At 38.7% G+C, this 23,453-nt stretch overlaps 1 protein-coding gene across 1 annotated transcript in view; it reads left to right on the top strand.

Annotated features, from left to right (window-relative positions):
• The first annotated feature begins 624 nt into the window (after positions 1-624).
• Positions 625-23,453, top strand: part of ADGRL4 (adhesion G protein-coupled receptor L4) — a 73,137-nt gene continuing 50,308 nt past the window's right edge. Inside the window, exons 1-2 of the mRNA XM_071750456.1 lie at positions 625-1,276; positions 2,787-2,936. Coding sequence (XP_071606557.1) covers positions 1,255-1,276; positions 2,787-2,936 — 172 coding nt within the window. The 5' untranslated portion in view covers positions 625-1,254. The remainder of the gene's footprint in view (positions 1,277-2,786; positions 2,937-23,453) is intronic.

The raw sequence follows: 23,453 nt of genomic DNA, 5'->3' as shown, positions 1-23,453 counted from the left end.
TTGTTCCCTTCCAAACTTCAAAACTTTATAGTCAGACATGACATATTTTGCCTCAGTGACTTTCCACACACCCATGGCTATGTTAGTTCAGAAATATTCTGTGTTCTTCCAGCAGCATGGCTGTTTGTGCGTGTCCTTCTGCTTCCATCTATAAAGACAGGAACACATCAGTGCTTCAGTTTTACAATGAGTCATCACCTCCAGAAAGCTGGGAAATGATGATATGCACATCATCCATAACAAGATTAGAGAAACTATTACCATGTCCATGCATAATATAAGGACGTGCTGAAGTATTACAGATTAGGAAGCTGTAATGAGGATAGAGCTGCTCTCACGTTTAACAGAAAGACATGCGAAATGCTCTACCAGATCAGCTCTATTGAGTATGTCCAATTACACAACACTGTTTCAGTCTCACAAACCCATAGAAATTTAGGGTCCTCTGGCTCCTGAGCTCCCCAGCCATACAATTGCCTTCCTGCCTCTTTCCTCCCTGCATATACGTCTTTGTTTTCCTCACAAAGCAGAGGTTGGTGGATTTCCTGTACCTCCTCACAGGCCATTATCCTTAAAGCAACATTGCTTGGCTACAGTAAGGATTTGCCTCAAAACTGAAGAAAGCATCAGGAAGAACGACTGCAGTCAGCCAAGGCTGTCTCTAAAAAAATAGATTTTGAAGCTCACAAATACTCTGCTCTTCAGGAAAAGGTGGAAGGAAGCATGTAGATGGTTACTTCTGAGCTTGTAAACCCTTAGCTTGTTACTAATCTCCACCTTTTCCTCACCCTCCCTGATTTGCTCCACCATTTCTGCTGCTCCTTAACTCCTTCTGCCGGCAGGCTGCAGCTCACCCCTTCCATCTTCATCCTCCCCCTGCCCCAGGCACCCTCCTCAGCAGTTCCTTTAACCCATGCTCCTCTAACCTGCTCACTCCTGGACCTTCTCTGATATCCCCTGCAAGACCCAGATTCCTGCGTCTCTTTTAATTTTTTGCTTATTCCTCTCTCATTTGTTCCCTATTTGCCGGAAGACCAGATCCTCCACCCCTCCTGACTCTCCCTGTCCTGCTTGTGAGTCTCAGGACGTTTTGGAAATTTGAAGCTCAGGACAAAGAGCAATTTCAGGGCAGTACCAGGACGGCACTTTCCTGATAGGCATGAGTGCACATTTTGCACATGGTCATACATTTTAAGGCAGGGAGGTTTTTTCTGTGACACAGGGACTCGGCACCGCACAGCAACAGCAACACCAATGAAACTGCTTCCATTCCTAGGTAGGTGAAATCTCCTTCCCTAGGGAGTGAGGGGCAGGTGGGAAGGGAGTGGGGTCTGGCAAGGAGACCTGTGGCAACAGTGATGGGGGCTGCAGAGAAATGAATCTGTTGCAGATGGAGGGAAGCTGCTGGGTACGTGGGACTGAAAGTCCTCATAGCTTCAGTCCTCATAGCTTGCTACTGGATTTAGTAACTGCAGGGTTAGCATCATCCTAAAACCAAGCACCACAAGTACCAGTCTTTATCTCACTGTTGCTTTTGTTATGTAAAAAAGTAAAAATACTGTGGTTTTCTGTGAGTTCCGTTGGGTTTTTTTCCCCTCCCTCCATCCGCCTCAGAGATTTTTAGTTTTCACATGTTACAAATAGTAAAAAAGTCCTACAGGCTTCTCTTCTAATCTCTGTAAGATGGTCTCCTCTATCACAAACAGAGGGAAAATATAGAACTTGGTGATACCTAAATTGATTTGCATAATATACAATTGTGCATAATTTCTAGTCTTTCTAATTTTTCATGATGTTTTAATTTGTCCAAGAAAACAGTGAGTGAAATCTCACTTCAGTAAGATTTTCTGAAGCAATGAAACCTGTAATTGTAACGCTAGGCTAGAAAATATCCAGAATCATATTTGGGTAGGAAAAAGCAGAGCTATGGGGGAAGAGAACATCTAAAAAGGGCTTTGCGTTCTGCAGCTTTTATTTTGTCCTGTAAACATTTCATAAAGTACGAAGTCAAAACTTACTTTCCCTTCTGAATTAAATGACTCATTTCTAACCTGTTACAGGGTGTGTATAATTATTCAGTCAGCCATTAATTTTCTCAAAGGCAGAGATTCTTTTGTTTTCTTTGTGTTGAAAATCCTATGCAGTCATAGAGCAGGAAAGTAGCTACACTGTTTGGTGATCATTCAGTGGATGGAAAAAAAGAAGATAATGCTTTCAAAACATGGGAACAGTATTCTAAGAGATTAAATAATCTGGAGAATTTTTTAAGTCCTAATTCTATAATGTGGTAAATACTGTGACATGTCAGTTTAATCTCTCAGCCTATGCATGTGTTAGCTACAGAAATATGGAAGTGCTTATAAAAATGTAAAATCCTATAAGGGAACACTCTTTGGTATTTTTAATTCGACGTGTATCGGGCAGTTTGGGTTACACTGAATACATAACAAATAAACGTGCTTTTCTGGAAAGAACTAGAGCACCTTTAAAACATTTCAAAGGTTTCACCCAGATCAACAAGCACCTTCTACATTATTTACTAATTATACACTAGGTGCATACCAGCTCTTAGCCCACAGTGTCTGCCGTTTCTAGCCACTGGGTAGTTTTACCAAAACAGTCCCCATAGTTGGTGGCCCTTGCCTCATCCTGCAATACAGGTGATTCTGTCATGATGTTATGTTTACTGGAATACACCGATTTTATGGGTTCCTTTTGTATGATTTTAGAGTTCAGAATGAAGGTTTTAGAATAAAAATCTGATTTTTTTTTTTTTTTTTTTCCAGTTCTTATTTCCAGTCTGCTGGACTATGGTTGTACTTCTGTGAGCTGCAATGTGACATGCCACAAAGATGCCAGGTGTGAAGTCCAGAGTGGGATAATAGGCTGCTATTGCTCCCAAGGATATACAGGAGATGGCATCGAGTTCTGTTCTGGTAAGCATGTTTTACCTACATGCATTTCTATTAAGTGCTTGCTTGAAAAACTTTCTCAAAAGTCCATTTGCTCAAGGATTCAATTTTATGTCACTACATCTTACACTAATATATTCTCAAAGCCAAAAACTTCAGCAGTTTTAGAAAATTCTTCAGTTTTTCTTCAACCTTTTATTTTAATATAGCATACCATGCATTCCAGCTGAGTACGACATGTTTTCCAGCTTCAGTTAGATCCTTCCCTTTTCCATGACAGCTGATGATGTATCTTCTTTGATTTGGCTTCAGCAATTTCCCTTGTGACTCAGGAATTCTGAAGGTTGCTCCTCTCCAACTCTCACATCTCATCCATGCACACATAGCACTCGACCTCTCTTACCAGAACTGATCATGATCAAATATCAGAGGTCCTGGGCTAATCTGAAAGACTGAGAAGGGATGTGTGCCACAGAGACGTGCTCATATGTGAAGCCAATATTAATTTTTCCATTACAGTTGCTTGCAAGGGAAATATTTCAGAAATCCCACAGAGGGCTCTGCCTCTGGATACCTTTAGCGTCCTTTCAAAGAAAAGAATTATTTTCCCTGCCTTCACTATTGAGTTGTCTTTCGTTAGCTCTAGTGCTATTTTTGCTGTTAGATATGGCTATGCTCAGCTGCAGGCAAGCTGAAGTTCATATGAATATTGTCAGTTTTCATTGTATCAAGAAGTAGTTATGAATATTGACCATCTTTTTGGTCAGTTGGGGGGATTTTTAGCAGTAACAGAGAAACTTTGTTTTGGTCTGAGCGCAGGTAAACTGCCCACCCTTAGCTTGAATTTTTTTAGTTTCTTTGCCATGAATGTGTGGACTTTTTTCCTATGAAAACTGTCTGCCCTCTTATAAGCTGGGATGCTTAGAGAGAAAAATAGCTGGCTAAAATAATAAACAATAAGAAATCACGGAAATTGTAGAATAATTTAGTTTGGAAGAGACCACCGAAGGTTATCTGGCCCAGCTCCCCACTTGGAGCAGATCCAACTTAGAGAAGGGACCTTGTGCAGGCAAGTTGTTAATATCTCCAAGGGTGAAAATCACCCATCTCTCTGGGCCCCTCTTCAAGTGGTTCACTGCCATAATATTGTAAACATTTTTTTGATACCTAGTCATGATTTCTCTAGTTGCAGTTTGAAACTGCTGCCTCTTGTGTGCACTTACTACTGTACATTTTTAATAATAGTTTAGTTTTATCTCCTCTATAAACCCCTGTGACCCCCACTTAGGTAGCTGTAGACAACAATCTGTTTTCCCCTTTGCCTTCTCTTCTTAAGGCTGAACAAACACTGTTCTCTCAGTCTCTTCTTGGCATCACATCTTATGTAATCACTGAACTTATTTCTTGCCCTAAATAGAGGTTAGTCATTATTTTTCTATTGAACTGGTCAAATGAAAATAAGAAGAAATGGCCTTCACCACACTAGTATTGTATTTGCACTAATTCACTTTTAGTACCATGAGTAAGCTGCTTGATTTAGAAGTTAAGTGCACATTATGTCTGCAGAGTCAAAGGCCTACACTTGTGAATAATGCAAAGAAGAAAAACAAGTCAATTTTTAGTGATGCTACCAGGAACAAATCAGACCAGCATTTATTTATCTACTATGATTTGGTATCCACTACCTTGCCTGTACTTTTCTAGAAAGTTGTGATAATGTATCATTAATTAAATTTACAGTAAAGATACTTTTTTTACTTTACTGACAATACTGATGTTCTTAAATCCATCCATAATAGATGGTCCCATTCTGGTGTTATTAGATCCATTTGTGTGAGGAAGGATTTATTTTACCTTCCATGTTCTTTTTTCTCATACAGTACCTTTTCTTCACTTTCTCTTTTGCTTATATTTTCTTAGGGAAATCTATATCCAAATTCATTAAAACATTTATAGTTAATCTAAAGAAAATTTGATACTGTGAAATATACATCCACACTTGTGTATCGATTTATTGTTTAGTAAGAATTATACTAATGTCACAGTTTGGAAACAGTCTTTAAAATAAAATCATCAGTATCGGCCCAAGAAAACCAGCTACTAGATGTATTTGTGGTGCTTTTCTGTTCTATGGCAATGGTTTGAAGCAAGTCTCATTGCAGGAGACCAATGTTTTCTCTGGTTAAACACCTCAACAACCACCAAAGTCCCTTACCCTCCAGCTAAGCCATGAAGCAGAACTATGTGGCTGTTGCCTAGGAAAGGGAGACACCATTTCTCTAGGGCAGCTTGTTACATGGTTCATTATTAATATTGCACAATAGTCCTCTAATAGCATAAACAAGTAACCTGATTTTAATTGGGAAGCCTCTAAAAGGATTAGAAATATAGGCTAAACCCTATCATAGTTTAAGGCTACAAAAATGTAAAGAAAAGCCTCAGTGAAGAAAGAAAAGCCTCATTTTTCTTTAGTGAATAATCTTAGGTTTTAACTACAATAGTGCAGTTACCTTTGAAGGAGATCATCAATTATGTGCTAATACAGGCCTTTGCAAAAGAATATATACAGTATGTTATGTTTACATGTTTGCCCTTTTAGTTAGATAACTTGTGAGAGTTGTAATTACTGTCAACAACACTAATAATTTTGCATAGCATAGAACTAAGTTCTTTATTGTGCTTATCCTGGTAGACAATTAAACTAGATCACTGGTATAAACAATTAAAAGTCTTATAAAAATGTTGAACAGCAAAGAGTGCTAGTTTTCACGTTAGTCCTCTTAAGCATGTATAACTAGAAAACTGTCCCTTTTTGTTTATAGGTACATTCTCACCTCTTAAATACTCATGAAAGTTATTTCTTTGCTTGCTCTGTCTTTCAGTGTGATACACTTAGACATTTTCCCTGGAGTTTACTATGCTGCAAAAGGCAATAATGCCCTGTTACATTTATTTCCAGCACCGTTATTGATGAATCATGAATCACTGATGTCAGCATACCTTAGGAATGGGGTTTGTTAGTTTTTACTTTGCTCCCTTTGCCAGCTGGCTAAATGACTGCAGAGAGCTCAAGATTATTGGATTTGCTGTGTATAGATAAAGACATATAGATATGAATTTAATTTCCTGGTGTCAAAGTCATGGCTTTTAAAATAATTATCCTCTTACAATCTTTCCCACAAGGTTTCAACCACTTTAAATTAGGTCATGTTTTGGACCTTCCAAATGCATACTTTGGCTAGTCTAATAAAAAGCTAATTCTCTTCATAATCTCATTGTCTTCTGTAAGAATATGTGCAGGAATGCACACACTCAGGAGAATAACTGATTGCAAGATCTGGCCTCTTTTATATATTGAAATTATAACTAGCATGGCAATAAATTCCTTCTGTACATTGTCTTCCAGAAAGCCATAAATGAGTCACCTTGCCAAGCTTTACACCTCAGAGGTACAAAATACTACCCTACTTACTTCTTCTTTTGTATTTATATTCCTTCTTTTATTTAGTATAAGGTGGGAAGGAACAGCCTCTGAAAATAAAACTATTTGCCTTTTCAGATGCCATTCTTAGGCAGATGTGTATTCTGGTTGGAATGCACGAGGCATTGATTTCAAATTATCATGCACCTAATTGAAGTAGCACAGCTAGAACTCAGCATAAAAATAAAAGTATATCCAGATAAGACTGATTTATAGACCAGTTAACTTCCTCTTGTGCAAAAATAACATGGATTTTTTTACAGATAAATAGCATATACTTGCAACTTGTGTATATCCATTTCTTTAAATAGAAAGAGTCGGCCATATAAATTAGGTGTTGCTCATAATCCCAGCTTTCTTCCAAAAGAAAATTAAAGGAAACATGCAAAATTTCTGATCCTTCATAGAAGCCAACATTTTATTTTTAAAACAGAAGAAAAAATGAGTTGGCATCATCGATGCTTTCCCAAGCAGCTCTGCTGTTTCAATACTGGCTGCTTCTTGATTGCTGACTGCCAATTTGCTGCTTTGCTGGCACACTGCAGGAAATTAAAGTAAACAGTGTGATTACAGTGTTTACTTTAACTTTGTAAAATACGGAAGGAAAATGAAGCAGTGCTGTTTGTTCCAAGAGGGTACAGGCAAGCAGGAAAGGTCTGAACACAATATCCCTCCCAGATATCCCCGCACAATATTCCCTTGTAAACGTCACTTGGAAATTATGCTGCAAAATTAATCAGTCTCACTTGTAAAATGGTTACAGCTCCTTGAGAAATATTGTGTGGGGTCTTAGTCTTTCAAGGAAACTGTATTGAGGCTAGACACTGACTTTCTTTCTGAAGTGTAGTTTACAAGGCTTTATCATCTTCCGGAATAAAAAAAAAAAATACCACTCTAAAGTGATATTTTGAATCAAATAGAGTGTTCTTGTTAGAGCAGGGCAATTTGTGTAAACTCAGCTGATACAAATTGAAAGCCTGCTCAATATCTGGACACAAACATATTTTCTTGTATTACTGAGAGTCATATGACCATCTTTCTGGCTTTTGCCAGCTGCAAAAAGGAGCTTTGCTGTAAGACATCAGCTCCTTGCTCTAAGGTGGTGATGCTCTGTCCCACCACCAACTTTTATTGTGGTCACTGAGTTTGTTTTGATTCACTGGTGTCACCACTGTCATTCTGCAGCTCTGAGGGTATTTTCACCTTTCATATTAACACGACCCTGTAAAACCACTGTGTGCAATAATTTCTTTCTATCTAGAAGTGTCCATCAATAGAGAACAATCTAATCCAAATGTTGGTTCACCAGAGAAGAATTTTTTAACTTTTTTTTTTTTGCCAGCAGGTATGTATCACTGGATGTCACTTCTGTGTTTACCAAATAGTCTGAAATCACTGATACGGAAGATCCAATCCACACACTTCCTAAATTCATTTCACTGCTATCAGATACCACAAGCAATAAAAAGGCAAACTGCAGCTGCTACTAGCATTGCACAGCAGGAGCAAGATATGCCTTAGCCAAACACAAATAACAGGGCTCAACACAGTGGGTGACAGCTTGGAAAACTTGGGATGTGCTATGAGGGAGGCCAAAGCAGACCACTGATTCCCAGCCAGTTGGACACACTCCTCTGCCTCTGGGCTTGTCTCTCACTCCTTCTTACCCTTTTTCCTTTTCTTCCCTCATCCTGTGTGTCCCAGTCTCTGCCACTTTGCCTCCAAATTCTGCTGACTCTTTACATGGTTTCAAGGTGGAGGCTGACTGTGTGAAAGGGCAGAAGTTATCTTTGAGTTCAGAATTCCTGCTTCAGGCTTAGGTGTCTGGCCTTTTGGTGATCCTAAGAAGTGTTAGGAGGCACCATCCTATTTGTTTCATATATAGGTATTACATTTATTTAATTTCACGTCTTCAGAGTTCCTCTCCAGGGAGCAGAAAGTTTTCCTGCCTTCCAGGCCTTCATTGGTCATAACATAGCTGAATGTTATTCAGCTTTTCCTGAAGTGCAGAGATCGATCACAGAGCTGTGCAAATCACATGTTCCAGATTAAACCTGTAGGTAGACCATGGAATTGAAAATACTGGAAAAATTAGTCAGGAAAGTTTAATACTCTGGACTGTCCACTTCCCTGGGAAAGTGTGGACATTAACATACAGGTTAACACAGCAGGTTTCTGGCCAGTTGGGAACTTACATCTTTATATATGGCTTTTGGCTTTTCATGTGTAAGATTTTACACTTTTCTGTGCATTTGGATTGTATGTACACGAGATGTAGACTTCTGGGGAATAAATAGCTGTTGTATGGTTGCCTTCAAGCCGCAAAGGATGAAGCTATGTTTATGCTCCTGAAAATTGCCATTACCTTTTCTAGCATTTAGTCAAAACTGTTTTTGTAGAGTTGTCTTTAGTTTTTATGACTGATTTTGCTTATTGTAACTAGCTGGTATTGAATGTATATTTTAGTTGAAGCTTTTAAGAGTAGATTGGGAATTTGAAAGGGGAGGGTGTGTTACAACAGTGTCTGGATGCATAAGAACATCAGTCAGATGGAGAGCAGTGCAAGATGTTTGAGGTAACAATGCAGTGGAGTCTGTCTTAGTCCAACTGTCTTATGTCTGTAAACGGCTGAGTCCATAAAATTTTGACTCAAAGCATTTTATACATTCAAAGTCCCAAATGCAGCTTTCTCACTCATTTGAAAAATCCCTGTTTCTTACTTGAAAGAGATAGAGAGAAATCTTCAGAGGGTTACCTCTCCTTCCTACTGCCAGAAAGCACAGCTCACCTGGGCCAGAGGTACAGCCAGCTATAATAATTTCTAAGATTGACCTTCATTTTAACAAGCCTTGGGCCAAGCCCTTGATAGACTTGTAGCATTCATAATGTGAGAAAGAAAAAACCAAACAAAAAACCCCCTCCCCCCAAAAAAAACCAGGCAGCTCTATTGTTTTTTCCATGCTTTTTGCTTACATTTTCTTGAAATGGTAATTTGAGCATGACAGATACAGTAATGCATGTTTGAATGGGCCAGGAAGAAACAAAAGTTCCTATTTTTTTATCTAATAATATCCAGTTTTTCTTAAAGTAGTCCTGTTTGCATCTAAAAATGTATGTAGATGATGTGGTAGAAAAGTTGATTGTCTCTCTCAAAAATGGACCCAAACTTTCAAGCTGATCAACTGCACATGGATGGTTCTTATTTGTTTAATACAAACTGTGTTTTAACCCTTGCCAAATACTGCTAATTTCCCTTCTTGAGAAAATACTCTTTTCATCCCACTTTATGGTCCTAAGAATCAATCAATATGTTGCATGTTTAGAGGATGTGGGAAAATTCATTTAAGGAGCTTTAAAGTTATTATCTCTGAGTATGCTTACTTTGTGTCTGCTAGAGACATGATTCACTTCCTGTATCTCTAGCATGTGAAGTGATCCCAAAAGGTCCAACAGAAGCAATACAAGGATGGAAGGTATTTACAGAGCATATATACTCATACAAGTGTAATGAATGCACACAAATGCACACATGTATAAGTAGATATATGCATAGAAAGTAGTCTTTTCTATAAAAAGAAAATTAAGCCAATCTCAACATTTTTTTACTTGTTCTGTGGTTGTATATTTCAAATTAGCTTTTGTTAAGGAAATACCGGGATTTATTGGAAATAAATTGTTTCTGTAAATTCCACTTCCGTGAGACATATTCTGTACCTAGGTCTGCACACTGTAAAGCCTGCTACAGCTATCGGATTCTATGGTTGCCTTTGAGGCTATGAAGTTAGTGTTACTCATGTAACAAGGAAAGTATCCTAAGGATTTACACACGTAAGAGAAGAGGATGTAATTTCTGTGCAGCTACATTGATTTCCATATAATATTCCAGCAACCTGGCATACTGATTTTACTTTTGTCTCTGTTCAATAACTCAGAGTTCAATAGTAGAAAGGTGGTCTCTTAAGGATTGTTTTTTCCTATTTTTTTGTTGTTTATTTTCCTCTTCCAGAATCAGCCACCCAGGAGTGGTGAAGTTGTCTGTAACCTCATTTGAAATGTGTAATTTATTTAGGATGATATGCTGGTGCACAATTTTTCCATGTATGACTGTGAAAAATTGCCAACTGAGCTGTTGGCAGACAGAATATCAAACCCTGCTCAGACCTATGTCTATGAAACAGTTTAAGAAGGTAATTGACACTTTGGGCTTCTATTTGCCAAAGAAAGAGATAATGACATTCTCTAGGATTAGAATCTGACCAAACATTGTGCTCTAAATATAGAGCACAAAGGCAGGTGATGTTTGTGAAAATGCTGCTCGGCAGCAGAAGGAGGAGGGGGCTGAAGAACTCCGATTTTGAACTGTATATTTTTTAGGTACACAGATTTAATTTAGAGATTATGGCTTGAAAATGAAATTTACAGTATGAGTGTTTTTTGGCGATAAGAAATTGATTTCGTGACCTTGGTACACACTTAATTGAAATATCTGGTACTGTGTTTTGCTGAGGTTAAAGGAAGCCATATATGCCTGGAACCGCATTCTTCCTTCACCTTGAACTGCGCAGTTAATCACGACCACAATCACTGGCAGGAAGGAAGCTGCTGCTGCTGGGGTACAAGGAAGCTGAATAATCTCTGTTCATTGTCTAATGGATAGGTTGTTGTGTGATTACTTCAGGCAAAATTTAAGAGATTCATGGTAACTTCAAAATGGAGACTTCTGGTGGAATTAACATTCCATGAGCATCAGGGGCCAGAGCTTCACCTGCTGCTGCGCAGCCACCGCAGCAGAGGTGAGGGGGCTTCTCCTTTGATCTGCCCACTGCACGTGTGGCTGCTCATTTAGGGCAGAGAGAGCTCTGGCCTCTGCTCTCTGCCACTGTGCCAGGAACTGATCCAAGGAAAAGGCTCCCTGGTTGTGCTCTCCTGCACACTGCTCCAGCAGCGGGGAGGAGAGAGCAGCACTTTGGCTGCTCTGCCCTTGGACATTTATTGCTGTGCATCTTCCTGCTTGAAAGGACAGTTGTAGTGTTTAGGAACAGCAGCTATGCCCTGAGGGACTCTGCTGGTGGGATTTTTATTTAATATGTAGGCTTTATTTAACTGGGTTTCTGCCTTAGCTTAGACTTGTACAACTGTGACAGCCTAAAGTTGTCTATAAACCAGTGTGGCATGGTGTCCCATTATTTTGCTTATTACTTAATGTTATCCATTTGTTAGGTTGGCACAAGATCATGTTTTTCAAAAAGGAAAATGGAAGCTCCTGAAAGGCCTTGACAATAAATGGTTGTTTGTTCAAAAACAGCCGAGTCCAATCTTTGTTTATGTTAGTAGGCTGCTTGTAATGATGTTGTGATAAAGAAAAATAGCTATTCAGGATATGCTTTGGCTTTTATGTTTTATTTGTAATGAAAGCTATGCACATAGGCAGCAATCTACATAAGTTACAGGGAGGGAGATCATAAGCATAGGTGGTGACTTGCATGTTTATATATTTAATGTTTATTTGCAGCAAGGTTCCTGAATCTCGATTTTAAAGAATTAAATTGGAATGAGGAATTACAGTTTTCATTCCCAGAAAGTTACTGAAGGAAGACAGAGAAAAGGTAAATTTGTACAGAGCACTGCTTCTCTCCAGCCCCATCCATGCAGAGGAGCTGCAGGTCCTTTCCCAGAAATGTTGCCTTATCTTCTCCTGTCCAGTCCCAGGCTGGGAAAGAGTCCAGTGCTCATGTTGTAAGGGGTTATGGGTATCCCCAAAAAGCTCAAATGGGCTGAGGGCAGCACAGCCTTGGCTCACAGCTTGTGTCAGGAATGTCTTGTGGGGCAGGGAGTTGTTGCAGCCATGATGTCTGTACCCCATGAAGGTCTTCATCACTGATCTCTCTAAAATCAGAGACCCTAAAAAAATCCCAGAGAAACTTCAGGATGTTGGTGTGAACTGAAAGAGAAGTTCAGCCAAGCTCTGTGGGTCTAAATAAGAGCTCTGAGCCTTTGAATGGTTTTTGTGATGATGGGAAAGTGGTAGGTAGAAAATAATACTACAGTGAAGGCTTTGCCCTACTTTTTGTCTTGAATGAATAATTTGGGTGGGTAGTACTGATCCTGAGGAAGGTCTACCTTTTCAAAATCAGCCTGTAGGAAGTTCAGAATGGAGTTCAGTGAAAGCTGAAGATGCTTAGGTGAACATGTTTGGGCCCTTTGTACCTATCCAAAACTTTTCATTATTTTGAGCTGTGATGAAGCATGCATCAATTCATAAATCTGACCTGCTGTGCAATAGAAAAATCTCAATATTTCTGTCCCATTGTTTAAGGGCTGTCTGGTGCATACAGAAAGAATTTCATCTTAACTACCACAGAGAAAATGGGAATGGCAAATAGCCTTCAAAAGTGTATTGACTTGAAAACAGACATAGGGAGAAGTTTATAAAACTTAACACAGCTTTTCATCTGGGCTAATCAAGATAGCAACTATGCAGGATAGTGGTTATAAACAATGCAAAGCTGCAATCTGCCTGCTTTTGGGGGGGATTTTCATGCAAATCTTGATACATAGATTTAACAAAACTTTCACCATATTCAGCTTTACAGTTAAAATTTAGCAATTCTTAGTCAAGCTGTCTAAGAAATGAGGTTGCTTCAGAGGTGAATCATACAGCATCACAGCACTCACAGGAGAAACTAGATCCACAGTCTGAGGTGCGTTGGGAGGCAGTGGTGGCTACAGCAGTGCTCAGCTCCATTTGTATCATTTTGCACACAAGGTCTGAGGTTTAGATGAATGTCAAAGGAGAGGCTGGGATAATATTTACACAGCTGTTAGTTACAAAGAAAAGAACTGTTAGCTGAACTTTTTGTACATCCTCTTGAATAAACAGGTAGTATGCTAATACCACCAAATGCTGGTTGTTGGGAGGGGAGGGATGTGCTAAAAGGTCTCTGAGCTGTATTCTGTCTTCCAGAGAAAGTTATTTCACCTTTAATTAGCTATAAAGTGCTCTTGAATTATTACTCAAGTTTATGCCTTTCATTGATGAACACTCAGAAAACTTTAAATCTGACAATGGCACATTACCCTCAAAGAATGCCATACAGACAGTGCCATTCAACTTGTAGCCAGTATTCGATCTAATAAGGGTTCTGTGCTGCAATATGGACATTGAGTGCTGCAATAACACTACAAGTGTGAGGCTATTGCTGCTTTCACTAGCAGTGTGGTAAAAATAATAGCTTCCTCTACCTGATGCCTTTCTTCTTCTTGCAATAAGCTATGGCAAGAGCACAGATGAATACAGTGTAATGTATTTTGTTATAATTTCCTGTAGAAGAGGTGATGCTCATGACTTTCCTCCAACAGAGAGGTGAATTGTGATTGACTCTTGCAAGCCTCAATGACTGTAGGACACAAAGCCACAGCTAGGGGTGGATTTGCCAAAGAAATATTTGCTGAGCACTTTTGAACTGTCTGGCTCTATCCTAGGTGCCTTAAGGAGGACTGAGTTGTTTCAAAAGAATAATCCCAGTTGTGGGTGCCGAGCAATTGAAAATCTCTCCCTGAAGTGCTTTTTTTTTCCTATCATCTCTTGGCAGTTTTGGATTTTGATTGATTTATTACTTCACTTTTAACCGCAAAGACCCTTTAATTAGGGAGGGAAAGTATGTGAATGAGCTGGAGCTGCTGGTGGTAACAGCTCCTTGCCGTCGGAGATTCAGTAATTAAATAAGTAGATAATATCCTCCTTATTGAGAAGATTTAGAAAATCATAAGGACTTTGCATTATTACAGTGTTTAACATCTGCAAATGGAGGGAAAAAAAACCCCATAATGGCAATTTTCATTATCTGCAGTGCATGCGGAGGGCTCTTTTTCTTTCTTTGAACAGCCAAACACTAAACAATTTCTAAATCCCTTCTTGTTACTTATGTTTTCTTCCTGGTGGTTAAAAACCCCATAAAGCAGAAATTGAAGACTTGCTATTAAAATACTTGCTGACAGCTCCATTCAAAACATTCTTTCAAATAGTGCTATCACATCATGATTCATCTGCTGTTCTGATATAGTTGCTTTAACAACAAGTTCCTTCCTTCTTGGTTAGGGCCCATCTCTTTTCATCAGAAATTTCAGAAAATTTAGACACTTTATTGAAGCTCTGCTGTAAACAGGTCTTTCTCTGGTGTGGTACTGTTTGTCTGACAGAATGCATATAACCGCTTTTAAAAAAGCACAGTAGGAGGCTCATTGGGGATGGAAAATGAGAGATGGTCACAACATGAAAAAGAAAACCCAGCCTTTCTCACCTCGTCACCTGGAGTGTATGGGTACAAGCATCTTGTGCAGTTAGCATAATGAGTCAGGATTTCTGGCAGAGCAGAATGACCCCAAGTCCCTTGGTACCCAGGTGGCACCCAGTGCCCTGCTGGCTGCGGAGCTCCCAGGCAGAGCCCCTCTCCTCTGCCCTGACTCTGCCAGGGCCAGGGCTTCACCTGCTGTGGTGCAGCAGCTCCACCAATTACCCACCAGCTGAACACCAAACCCAGGAGCATCCTGGGGATTAAGTGGCCCCCAGTGGAGCAGGGTGAATTTCACTCTTGAAGTTAGAATTATTTACAGTCGCTTTAACAGGACAACAGCTGCTCTTTGCCTAGAGATGAGCCAACAGCATTGAAAGAATTTGGATCTGAATTGCAGATGGATGGATTTCAATTTGATTCAAGTAGCTGGACTGCATGATGCTGTACTGCAAACTCTCAAAGTCAGAGCTTGAGAGAAAAATCATTAATTTGGAAGCTGATACTCTGAAATACTTTTATGAAGCAGTATATTTCTATAGCAGACACAGATCAATTTAAAAGTAGTAATCAGGGGCCATGTGCTACGTGTTCACGGACAGAAAATGTAGAGAATACAGCCAGAGCCAGACACTTAGCATTCAGAGTAGCACTGAGGATATTGCCTCTATGGAAAATAGTGTGGTTCAGAATTAAAGTATTGTGACTTTGTGAGATAATGACAGTGCTGTGCAGATATAAGGATGCTGCCAGATAGCTGCCAGAAACAAGCTCGACATAACTTTTCTGGGCAAATCTGGATTTAACTTCTCGACAAATTTTGGTAGAAGGAAATGTGTCCGCAAATATTCCCCAGAAAAAAAAAAGTATTTAATTCTTGAGAAAAAAGGCAAAATTACAATATAATAAAACTCATTGAAATTACTTTTTATCATCTTTGAAAGGCATTCACTAAATTCAAAGTAACTACACCAGTTTTCATCAAATGAGATTCATGCCCAGGGATTTTTCCCTTGCCAGTCCTAAGAATTTTATGAGATGTAACATACCCTTAAAAATAAAGCATCCACAGACCACTGTTTTATGTCATGCAAGTAATAGCATTGTACAAAACCAAAATTCATATTTACTTGGATAGCAAAACAACTAAACTTCTCCTGAAAATTTTTAACCTTGATCCCTTAGTAGTCTCTTTGGGGATACTTATATGAAAAAATAGTGGCCACTGGCAGTGATAGATATTTCAAAAGGCTGATTCATTTCATCTCTCAAGGCAGTCATCGACGGACTCTTCTCTGTACCATGCCAAGTGTCTGAAATTAGATCCTCAAGCATTCAGGATTTGTACTTGGAGCCAGACATGATTTTCACTCCCTTGCTGAAGTTGTCCTCTGTCATAACTTGAAGCAAACTGAAGGCATTGGGTGTGAATTACTTACACCCTCATTTTTCTCAAGTTGATTTTTCTCAAGTTTCTGTATCAATCTTTGCCAGGCAGGAAGGAGAGTAAAGTATAATGAAATCTTTAATGGGTTGCTTTATTAGCTGTGCTAAGGTTTTCCATGGGACTGATATTGAAGTGTACACATCTTCAGTATTGTCTTCCATGAAATAAAAAAAAAAAATATTTTTTTAAAAGTTTTTAAAAAGCTGGAAGTTTTGCATAAGTAATCTGATGCAAAAAGTTACAATGTCAACTCATAGGTACAAAAAAATCAACCCAGAAGGGTAATTTTACTCTGGATTGAGTAATGAAAAAAAAATTTAACCTTGAATTTATGTTTCCCTAGCCAGCAAAGACAGCAAACTCAAAACATAAAATGGTAGGAGGCCAGGTCTCAGCAGTTGCAGGTCTTGTGAAATATTTTGTCTGCTTCAAGTATTCATAAACTATTTTATATGAGATGTTCCTATCTATTTTGCTTGGCTTCATATTGAGTAATATGATGTCATCATAAGAAGCAAAATTTTATGTCTCGTTAGACCTACAGTCTAATTAGATTTTTCTACTCCTTGGGCTATAAACTAATAGGGAAATTTTCTTTATAAATACACACGTATATAGACCACACTGTCAATTACATTTAAAATGTGTTAAAACCATCTGAATTCCTTTAATTTATGTAAAGGTCCAAAAACTTAATTAAAAAAAATTAGATCTAGATCCTGTTCATCATAAAAAATGTGTTCTATTGATGGATAATAAATAAATAAAAAAATATATTGAAGTTAAGCACTCTGCACATAATTTCACTGAAGTACATCAGGACAATGGAATAGCTTCACTGTTTTTTTCTATAGCACATAGAGCACAGCAATTGAAAACAAAATATTTTTTTTTATTATTCTGTTATGGTAGAATTATTAGGCAGCTGCTCCAGATACCTAGAGAATTTATTTTTACTTTGACACCTCTAAAGAGATTCAATCTGGAGGGCTGAGTTGCTTGTGGAGAGTGAAATCCCTCTAAGAGCTTATTGCCTGTGTGACTTTTTTTCTAATTCTCTCTTCATGTTAATATTTTGAGTAAGTAACATGTACAAAGAAAATGTTAAGATTTTTACCACTGATTTCTCCTCAGAAAACTGACATAATACAGTGGCATTACATTGCTGTATGCTACTCTGTGGCATACAACCAGGCAAAATCTTAGAAAATCCCAAATGTTGAAATTTACTGAGGCTAGAAAATGAGTGAAGCCTTTTCTGGGATCTTTCAGAGAAAGTTTATAATTAAGAATTAATATCCTATCTGGTTTTGTTATTATTTCTCTATTTCTACAGATTTCACAGATCAGATATAAACTGCTTTTGGCTGGTCTGTTACGTGGGCTCCCATTATTATCAGTTGAGACATAAAACCCTCCCGCATATATATGTATAGGTAGATCTGATCACTGACTTCCCATTCCCATCTTTTCTGCTCTCCCTCTGTATAATATCTCTTTCCTGACTGGTGTTAACAGCATCTAGTAATTTAGCATCATCTGTGAATTTAATTCTCAGGCTATTCATCTCTTTTTCCAGAGCATCAATAAATATGTAAAATAAAACTGGGCTTAATACCAGCTCCTGTGGCAACCCAACTGGATACCTCTTCACAGCTCAGTGCAGTGCTGTTTGTCATGACTCATTATCCTTTGTTTACATTCCTTCAGCCAGTTTTCAATCCACATGACAGCACTCTTGTCCAAGACATTATAAATTATTTTTCTAATACGATTTTGTGAGCTACTGTAGCGAATGCTATACTACAGCTCAGATAAATTGCAGCTACTGTTTCCTCTGCACACAAACCCAGAAAATGGTGAAGAAGCATTTAGATTTGCCTGCCATTATATGTTCTTTGAAAATACAAACTGTTTACTGGTCACGGTTCTTCTGTTGTTCCAGATTATTTTTACACTTATAATACTTATTCTGTTGTTTTAGAAGATATGGGGAGCGTTCGTATAAGAAGATAACAGCAGGTTGCTCTTCCTCTCTTTCCCTTTTTCATGGACAACTTTCAGCAATTGCTGAGGTTCACACCTAGGGTTTTAAGGCAAAGGGGGACATTTATCCCAAATGCACCTTCAGCAACAGGGTGACACATGTGAGGAGAATCCCCAGAGGAATGGCAGGGAGATGGGATGATCTATAGTCCAGTCCATACAGTCAGAGAGAAAGAACAGAAAGGCATGGCATGGCTGTTGGAGGACTGCCATGATGGTCTGAACAGAAAAAAGAAGCAGGGTAAGACAAAGAATCTCAAAAGTGGGAGTCAGTTCAGTGGGGGGTATTCTGCACCTGCTGGCTCTAGGGGAGCATCTCTAAGCTGTCATTCATTCCATGATTTTGTCAGGTGCTGTTCAAACCAGGACATGTGCCTTGTTCTATTTCATAGTAATGCTTTTGCTGCTGTTTGCATCTCATGCCACTTGAGGCTTTAGAATACAATAATCCAGTTTCTTTGTATGAATTCAGTTGTAGGCGTCATGATAGTGCACTGTGCAGTCTATATCTGTTGCCCATTTCTTCTCACACCAACTGGGAATTGTGGATTACTGTGGGCAGGAGATTTTGCTCTCAGAACCCCATGTTTGGGGTTTGTCCCTTAGTCAAAACACAAATACATGGACAGACCTTTCACTGGCTTTACCAGAAGCTGTTCTTAACTGAGAACTGCAGGATCACACCAAGGATCAAATCCCCTTTGTGGAAGGATTACATTTCCTGCCAAATATGTGACATGGTTCAGTTTCAAGCACATACCAAATAAATCTGTGACAAGACAGACATTTAACAGTGGCTTAGTATCCAGGACTGTCATGGGAGACAGCTCTCAGTGTCTGATCCAGCAAGATCTGGTCTATATCGTCATGACCTTGGGATCCAACTCTCTGAAATAATTCCTAGGGATGATGCCTAAAGAAATTTTAGTACTAATTTACACACATGTAGATTTATACAGTTAAATTATATTGGGAGATGACCCCTGAGAAGCTACTTCTAAAGAAACTGGTTTTCTTTTCTGCCAGCTCTTGTTACCCTTCTGCAAATCTTTACTGTCTTCTCTGTGTCGCTTGTCTGTGCTTATCCTTAGACTTTAAAATTCGTTCATCAAAGAGATAACAGGTTTTTGTGTATCACTAAGGATTATCCTATGAAAACAATGCTACTGAAAATATGTGATGGCTGACTTGGAAGGAATATGTGGACACTTTGTACATATTACAAAATTTTCAGTCCAGCTCCTGGACAAAAAAAACAAAACCACAACATAAACTTCTCAAGGGATTCCTGTTCCTTGCAGTACTGAGTGCCTGCCCCGGGAGCTCTCAAAGACAAACTTCCTGTACTGGGGACAATCACTGAGGCAGCTGCTGTCACTTTCATCCTGGAAACTCACTGCCAGTGCAGTTAATACCCTGCTCAGACTCAGGAAAGTGTAGGTAATAACGTAATGGGATTTTTCCTTATATGACTATGCAAAAACAAAAGAAGGAAATAAAAAGAAGAAAACCAAAACAAAATAAAAACAAAACCAAAAAGTAGTAGTAGTAATAATAATAAAAAAATAATAATAAACAAATCAACAAAAAATAATAATAAACAATGTTAAAAAAAAGAAAAGGAAGCTTTAAAACAGATATGAAGGTCTTAAAAGATTTTGGAGCACCTTCCTCCTCTGGAATTAAAGAATATTTAAAGCAGACTAACTTGGGGTGTGTCAGCATGGCTATGTGATTCCAGCATGCCAAGATTTCGCCAATTGCTACAATGCTCTCATGAAAAAAATAATAAGGGATAAAGTGTCGTTTATGATTTCTCAGCAGATTAGCTACGTACAGCTTGTAACATAGGCTGGCTCTGTGGAATATCAAGCACAGCAAGAGACCTGTTAGAAAATGAATTACATTATACAGCCAAAGCAATATCATAAATGTCCTGGAGTCTACACTATCTTAATGTTGATTTAAAATCATATATTCATATTACCTTTTTATGTCTAGTAAAGCAATATGATGGAGCTTTTCTTTTGCCAAAGCTGTATTATCCCATTTCTCTGAGTTAGATAAACTGTAACGTGTCTGCCTTACAGATGGGTAAATGTAGCATAAAGAGAGGGAAGCCATTGTTTTCAGTCAAGGATGCCTAAATGTAAGCAATCCCATCTATATTGGCCATCCATACTGGCAGTGGCTCTGAAAATAAGCCTCTTTCCATTCATTTATATGACAGATTATTTTTCTTTAAACAGTTCTTGGATAAAATACATTAAGCATCCCTAGGGCTGAAACCTGATATCACAACTCCCGCATAAAGATGCTACCAGCCCAGCTGGAGAGAGGTGTTCACAGGATCAGGGTGATTGAATTGCTTTTGCCAACTAAGGTAGCTTCAGTAAGAGGGACAGGGATGCATTTCTGCTCAACTACTGCCTGCAGCTGGGTGATTAGGGTGCTTTTCAGGTCCAGAGGAATGTGGGTTTGTTCAGGATGGTTAGACTGTATAGGACTGCCTTTCAGGTCCTGGATAATAAAACACTGCAATGAAGGACATTGCTACTGACTTTCTCCTCTTCTTCTTCCTGTGTTTGAACAAAAATGGTTGCAGCTGGGTTAAGCACAGCAGACTCCCGTATGTATTAGGCATATTATGTTTATACGTCCCCATCCCTTTGGCAGAGTTCCAAGTGAAATTGAGGCATCACTGAAAAATAGACTGGGATGCTTATTGCTGGCAGGACCAAGATGGTCCTGAGCATATCAAGGAGTGCAATACAGGCATTTGTCAAAGCCCTGCTTTTGCTGCCAAAATCCGTTTGTTAAGTTGTGACTAAAGAAGTAAGTAGCCAGAGAGCAAGGAATTAGAATACCTCAGTCAGTAACCAGCCTTTTCCAGCCAGTATTTTGATAAATGTTGTATAAATTATAGCATAGTATAAATTATAGGCATATAAATTACAACTTGTAGCATGGGATATCAAACCTGCTGGGGTTTTTGCCTGCATATATGGCATAGCCAACATACTGTTTCCATCATTTTAATAACCTTTATAGAGCAAGTGGCTGATGCAGTTAATGCTGCTATCATTTTTCCTTGTGTGATTTGCTGCGATGACAGTTCTGTCATTTCATTTTGAGTATTTAAGGCTATTATGAAGCATTTTTAGGCAATGATCTGGTATAGGTATGTTCAAGCATGCCTAAAGCATATAGGGAGTCACTGCCTTTCACACTGCATATTTCTAAATAAGTATATGACATGTTCTGTGTTAATCTGTGGAAAAACTATGGACAAGATCACCAGCTGTGATAAACTGCCTAACTTCATTTAGTTAGATGGAGTTATGCCCTTATATTTCAGATGGGGATCAAGCCCAGCATCTTACAATGGCAAAGATTTCAAAGATGTAAAACATTTCTAAGTTTATTGAAATATGTATTTTGCATTTCAAAGATAAAATACAGAAACCAATATGTCATCAAACCATTTAATTTTCTTCCAAGTTTGAGAGTAAATTGACAAGAGATCAGCAATTGGCAGGAGAACAAATGGAACATATTGAAAGAGACAGTTTGCTAGTATCAAGGGAGCCAGATGTGTCAGTTATACATCTGCTCAAAGTCCTTGTTGCTGTTTTTTCCCCTCCTCTTTTTAACAAATATTACATTATCTAAAGCTTTAATTATTAGATAATTGAATAATCCTTTGTAAGTGACCAAGGACCATGCTGTTCATTGAAGATCCCCTTTTATCACTGTGCTGTGCTTCTGGCATTTGCAGTTAGTTTGTGGAAGTTTCTGATTTTTTTCCTGAACTCATCACACCTGGCACACACCAGATTTCCATTGCAGCTGAGTAGTTTCCTGTGCCCCAGTATTCCAGATGCCAATTTACTACCTCTTTTTTAAACTAGCTATTAAGAGGGAAGGAAGTAGCAACAGCATTGAGGTATCTACTGACAGCCTGCTTCAGGGTATGAGCATGGTGCATGGTGCATGCCACATGGTGGCAATGAGCAGCAGAAGGGAAAAAGAGCAGGCAAGGGTAAGCACTTACATGTTTTTTAAATGCATAAAGCAAGGTGGAACCCTTACATAGCTACTTTCTCTATGGAGCAGGTAGGCAGGCATGAGCTGTCTGTCAGTAGGTGTTATTCAGAGCTGTAAGTCTGAACTGTGGCAGTAGCTGTTGCTTGAGGGAACGTGTCCAGTTAATGAAATGAATAATTATCAGCCCTTGACTTCCCCAGCAACTATTTGCTGGCCCCTATTCTCTTTATTGTTAGTTTATTGAGCAGGAATTTTAACACGTCAATGAAGTTAGGTAGCAAAATTCTATAATTCTGAATATTTTATTAATTTTCAAAAGCTTTGGTGTGTGGTATACCCTGAATGTGTATGATGAATTGGAAAACCAATGAACTTTATGAGCAAAGTGGTAGAAACGCTGGTTTTATAGAAGGTTTTTTGTCAAGCTCTGTATCTGTGAATCAGATTTCGTGTATGGATGTACCCTGCAAAACAGGAAACTGGAAACATGAAAATATGTGATTTTCTTTCAATTTATGTAGTGGGATTTTGTTGCTATGAGTTTGATTCTTGGTTTTACTTTTGTCTTGTACAGGTTTTGACTATTAGAGTTGTTAATGTGACTTCAATAGCGAAAGCTTTAAGTAAAATAAAATTAGTGCTGTGAAAGTACTCATTTCACATAGTGAAGGCATTTTTAAAGCACTGAGCACTGTAGCCTAAAGATGTCCATTGATGCTTTAAATTCCTTGCTAAATTTTTTTCCACAGGAGAATATTTTGCTCTGGGGAAGGGTTTCATCTGTTTGCATCTGTGGGCTGGGCTGGAATAGCTCCCCCTGTGTCTCCAGACCATTTCCAGTTCTCAGAAATGGGCACAACAGCACAGCAATGTGTAACTTCTCTGTGGTATCAAAGGCTACTCAAGGTTAAATCTCCTACCCACTTGAATCCATCACAGAATTTTTCCTTTTTATCTCTTCTCGTTATTGGAGAAAAAAGGTACTTTCTAACTATGCAACTTCCTGCACCATTTTTCATTCAAAGTAAAAACATTCTGGGGAGAAGTACTTGAAAGGAATTTTCAGTTTGTTTCATTTCTTAGGATTCATTATTTGGTTTATGCTTACCCAAACAAGATCAAAGTGCCAAACAAGTCCATATTGCTATCGACGCACATGTGACCTCTAGGAGTCTGGGTCTGTTTGCTTAAATCAAAACAGACAAGGTAGAAGAAAGGATTTTGTGGAT

The sequence above is a fragment of the Heliangelus exortis genome, chromosome 8, assembly GCF_036169615.1.
Source record: "Heliangelus exortis chromosome 8, bHelExo1.hap1, whole genome shotgun sequence".
In the NCBI taxonomy this organism is placed as follows: Eukaryota; Metazoa; Chordata; class Aves; order Apodiformes; family Trochilidae; genus Heliangelus; species Heliangelus exortis.
Note: the sequence above shows the minus strand (reverse complement) of the source record. Positions and strands in the feature narration are given on the sequence as shown.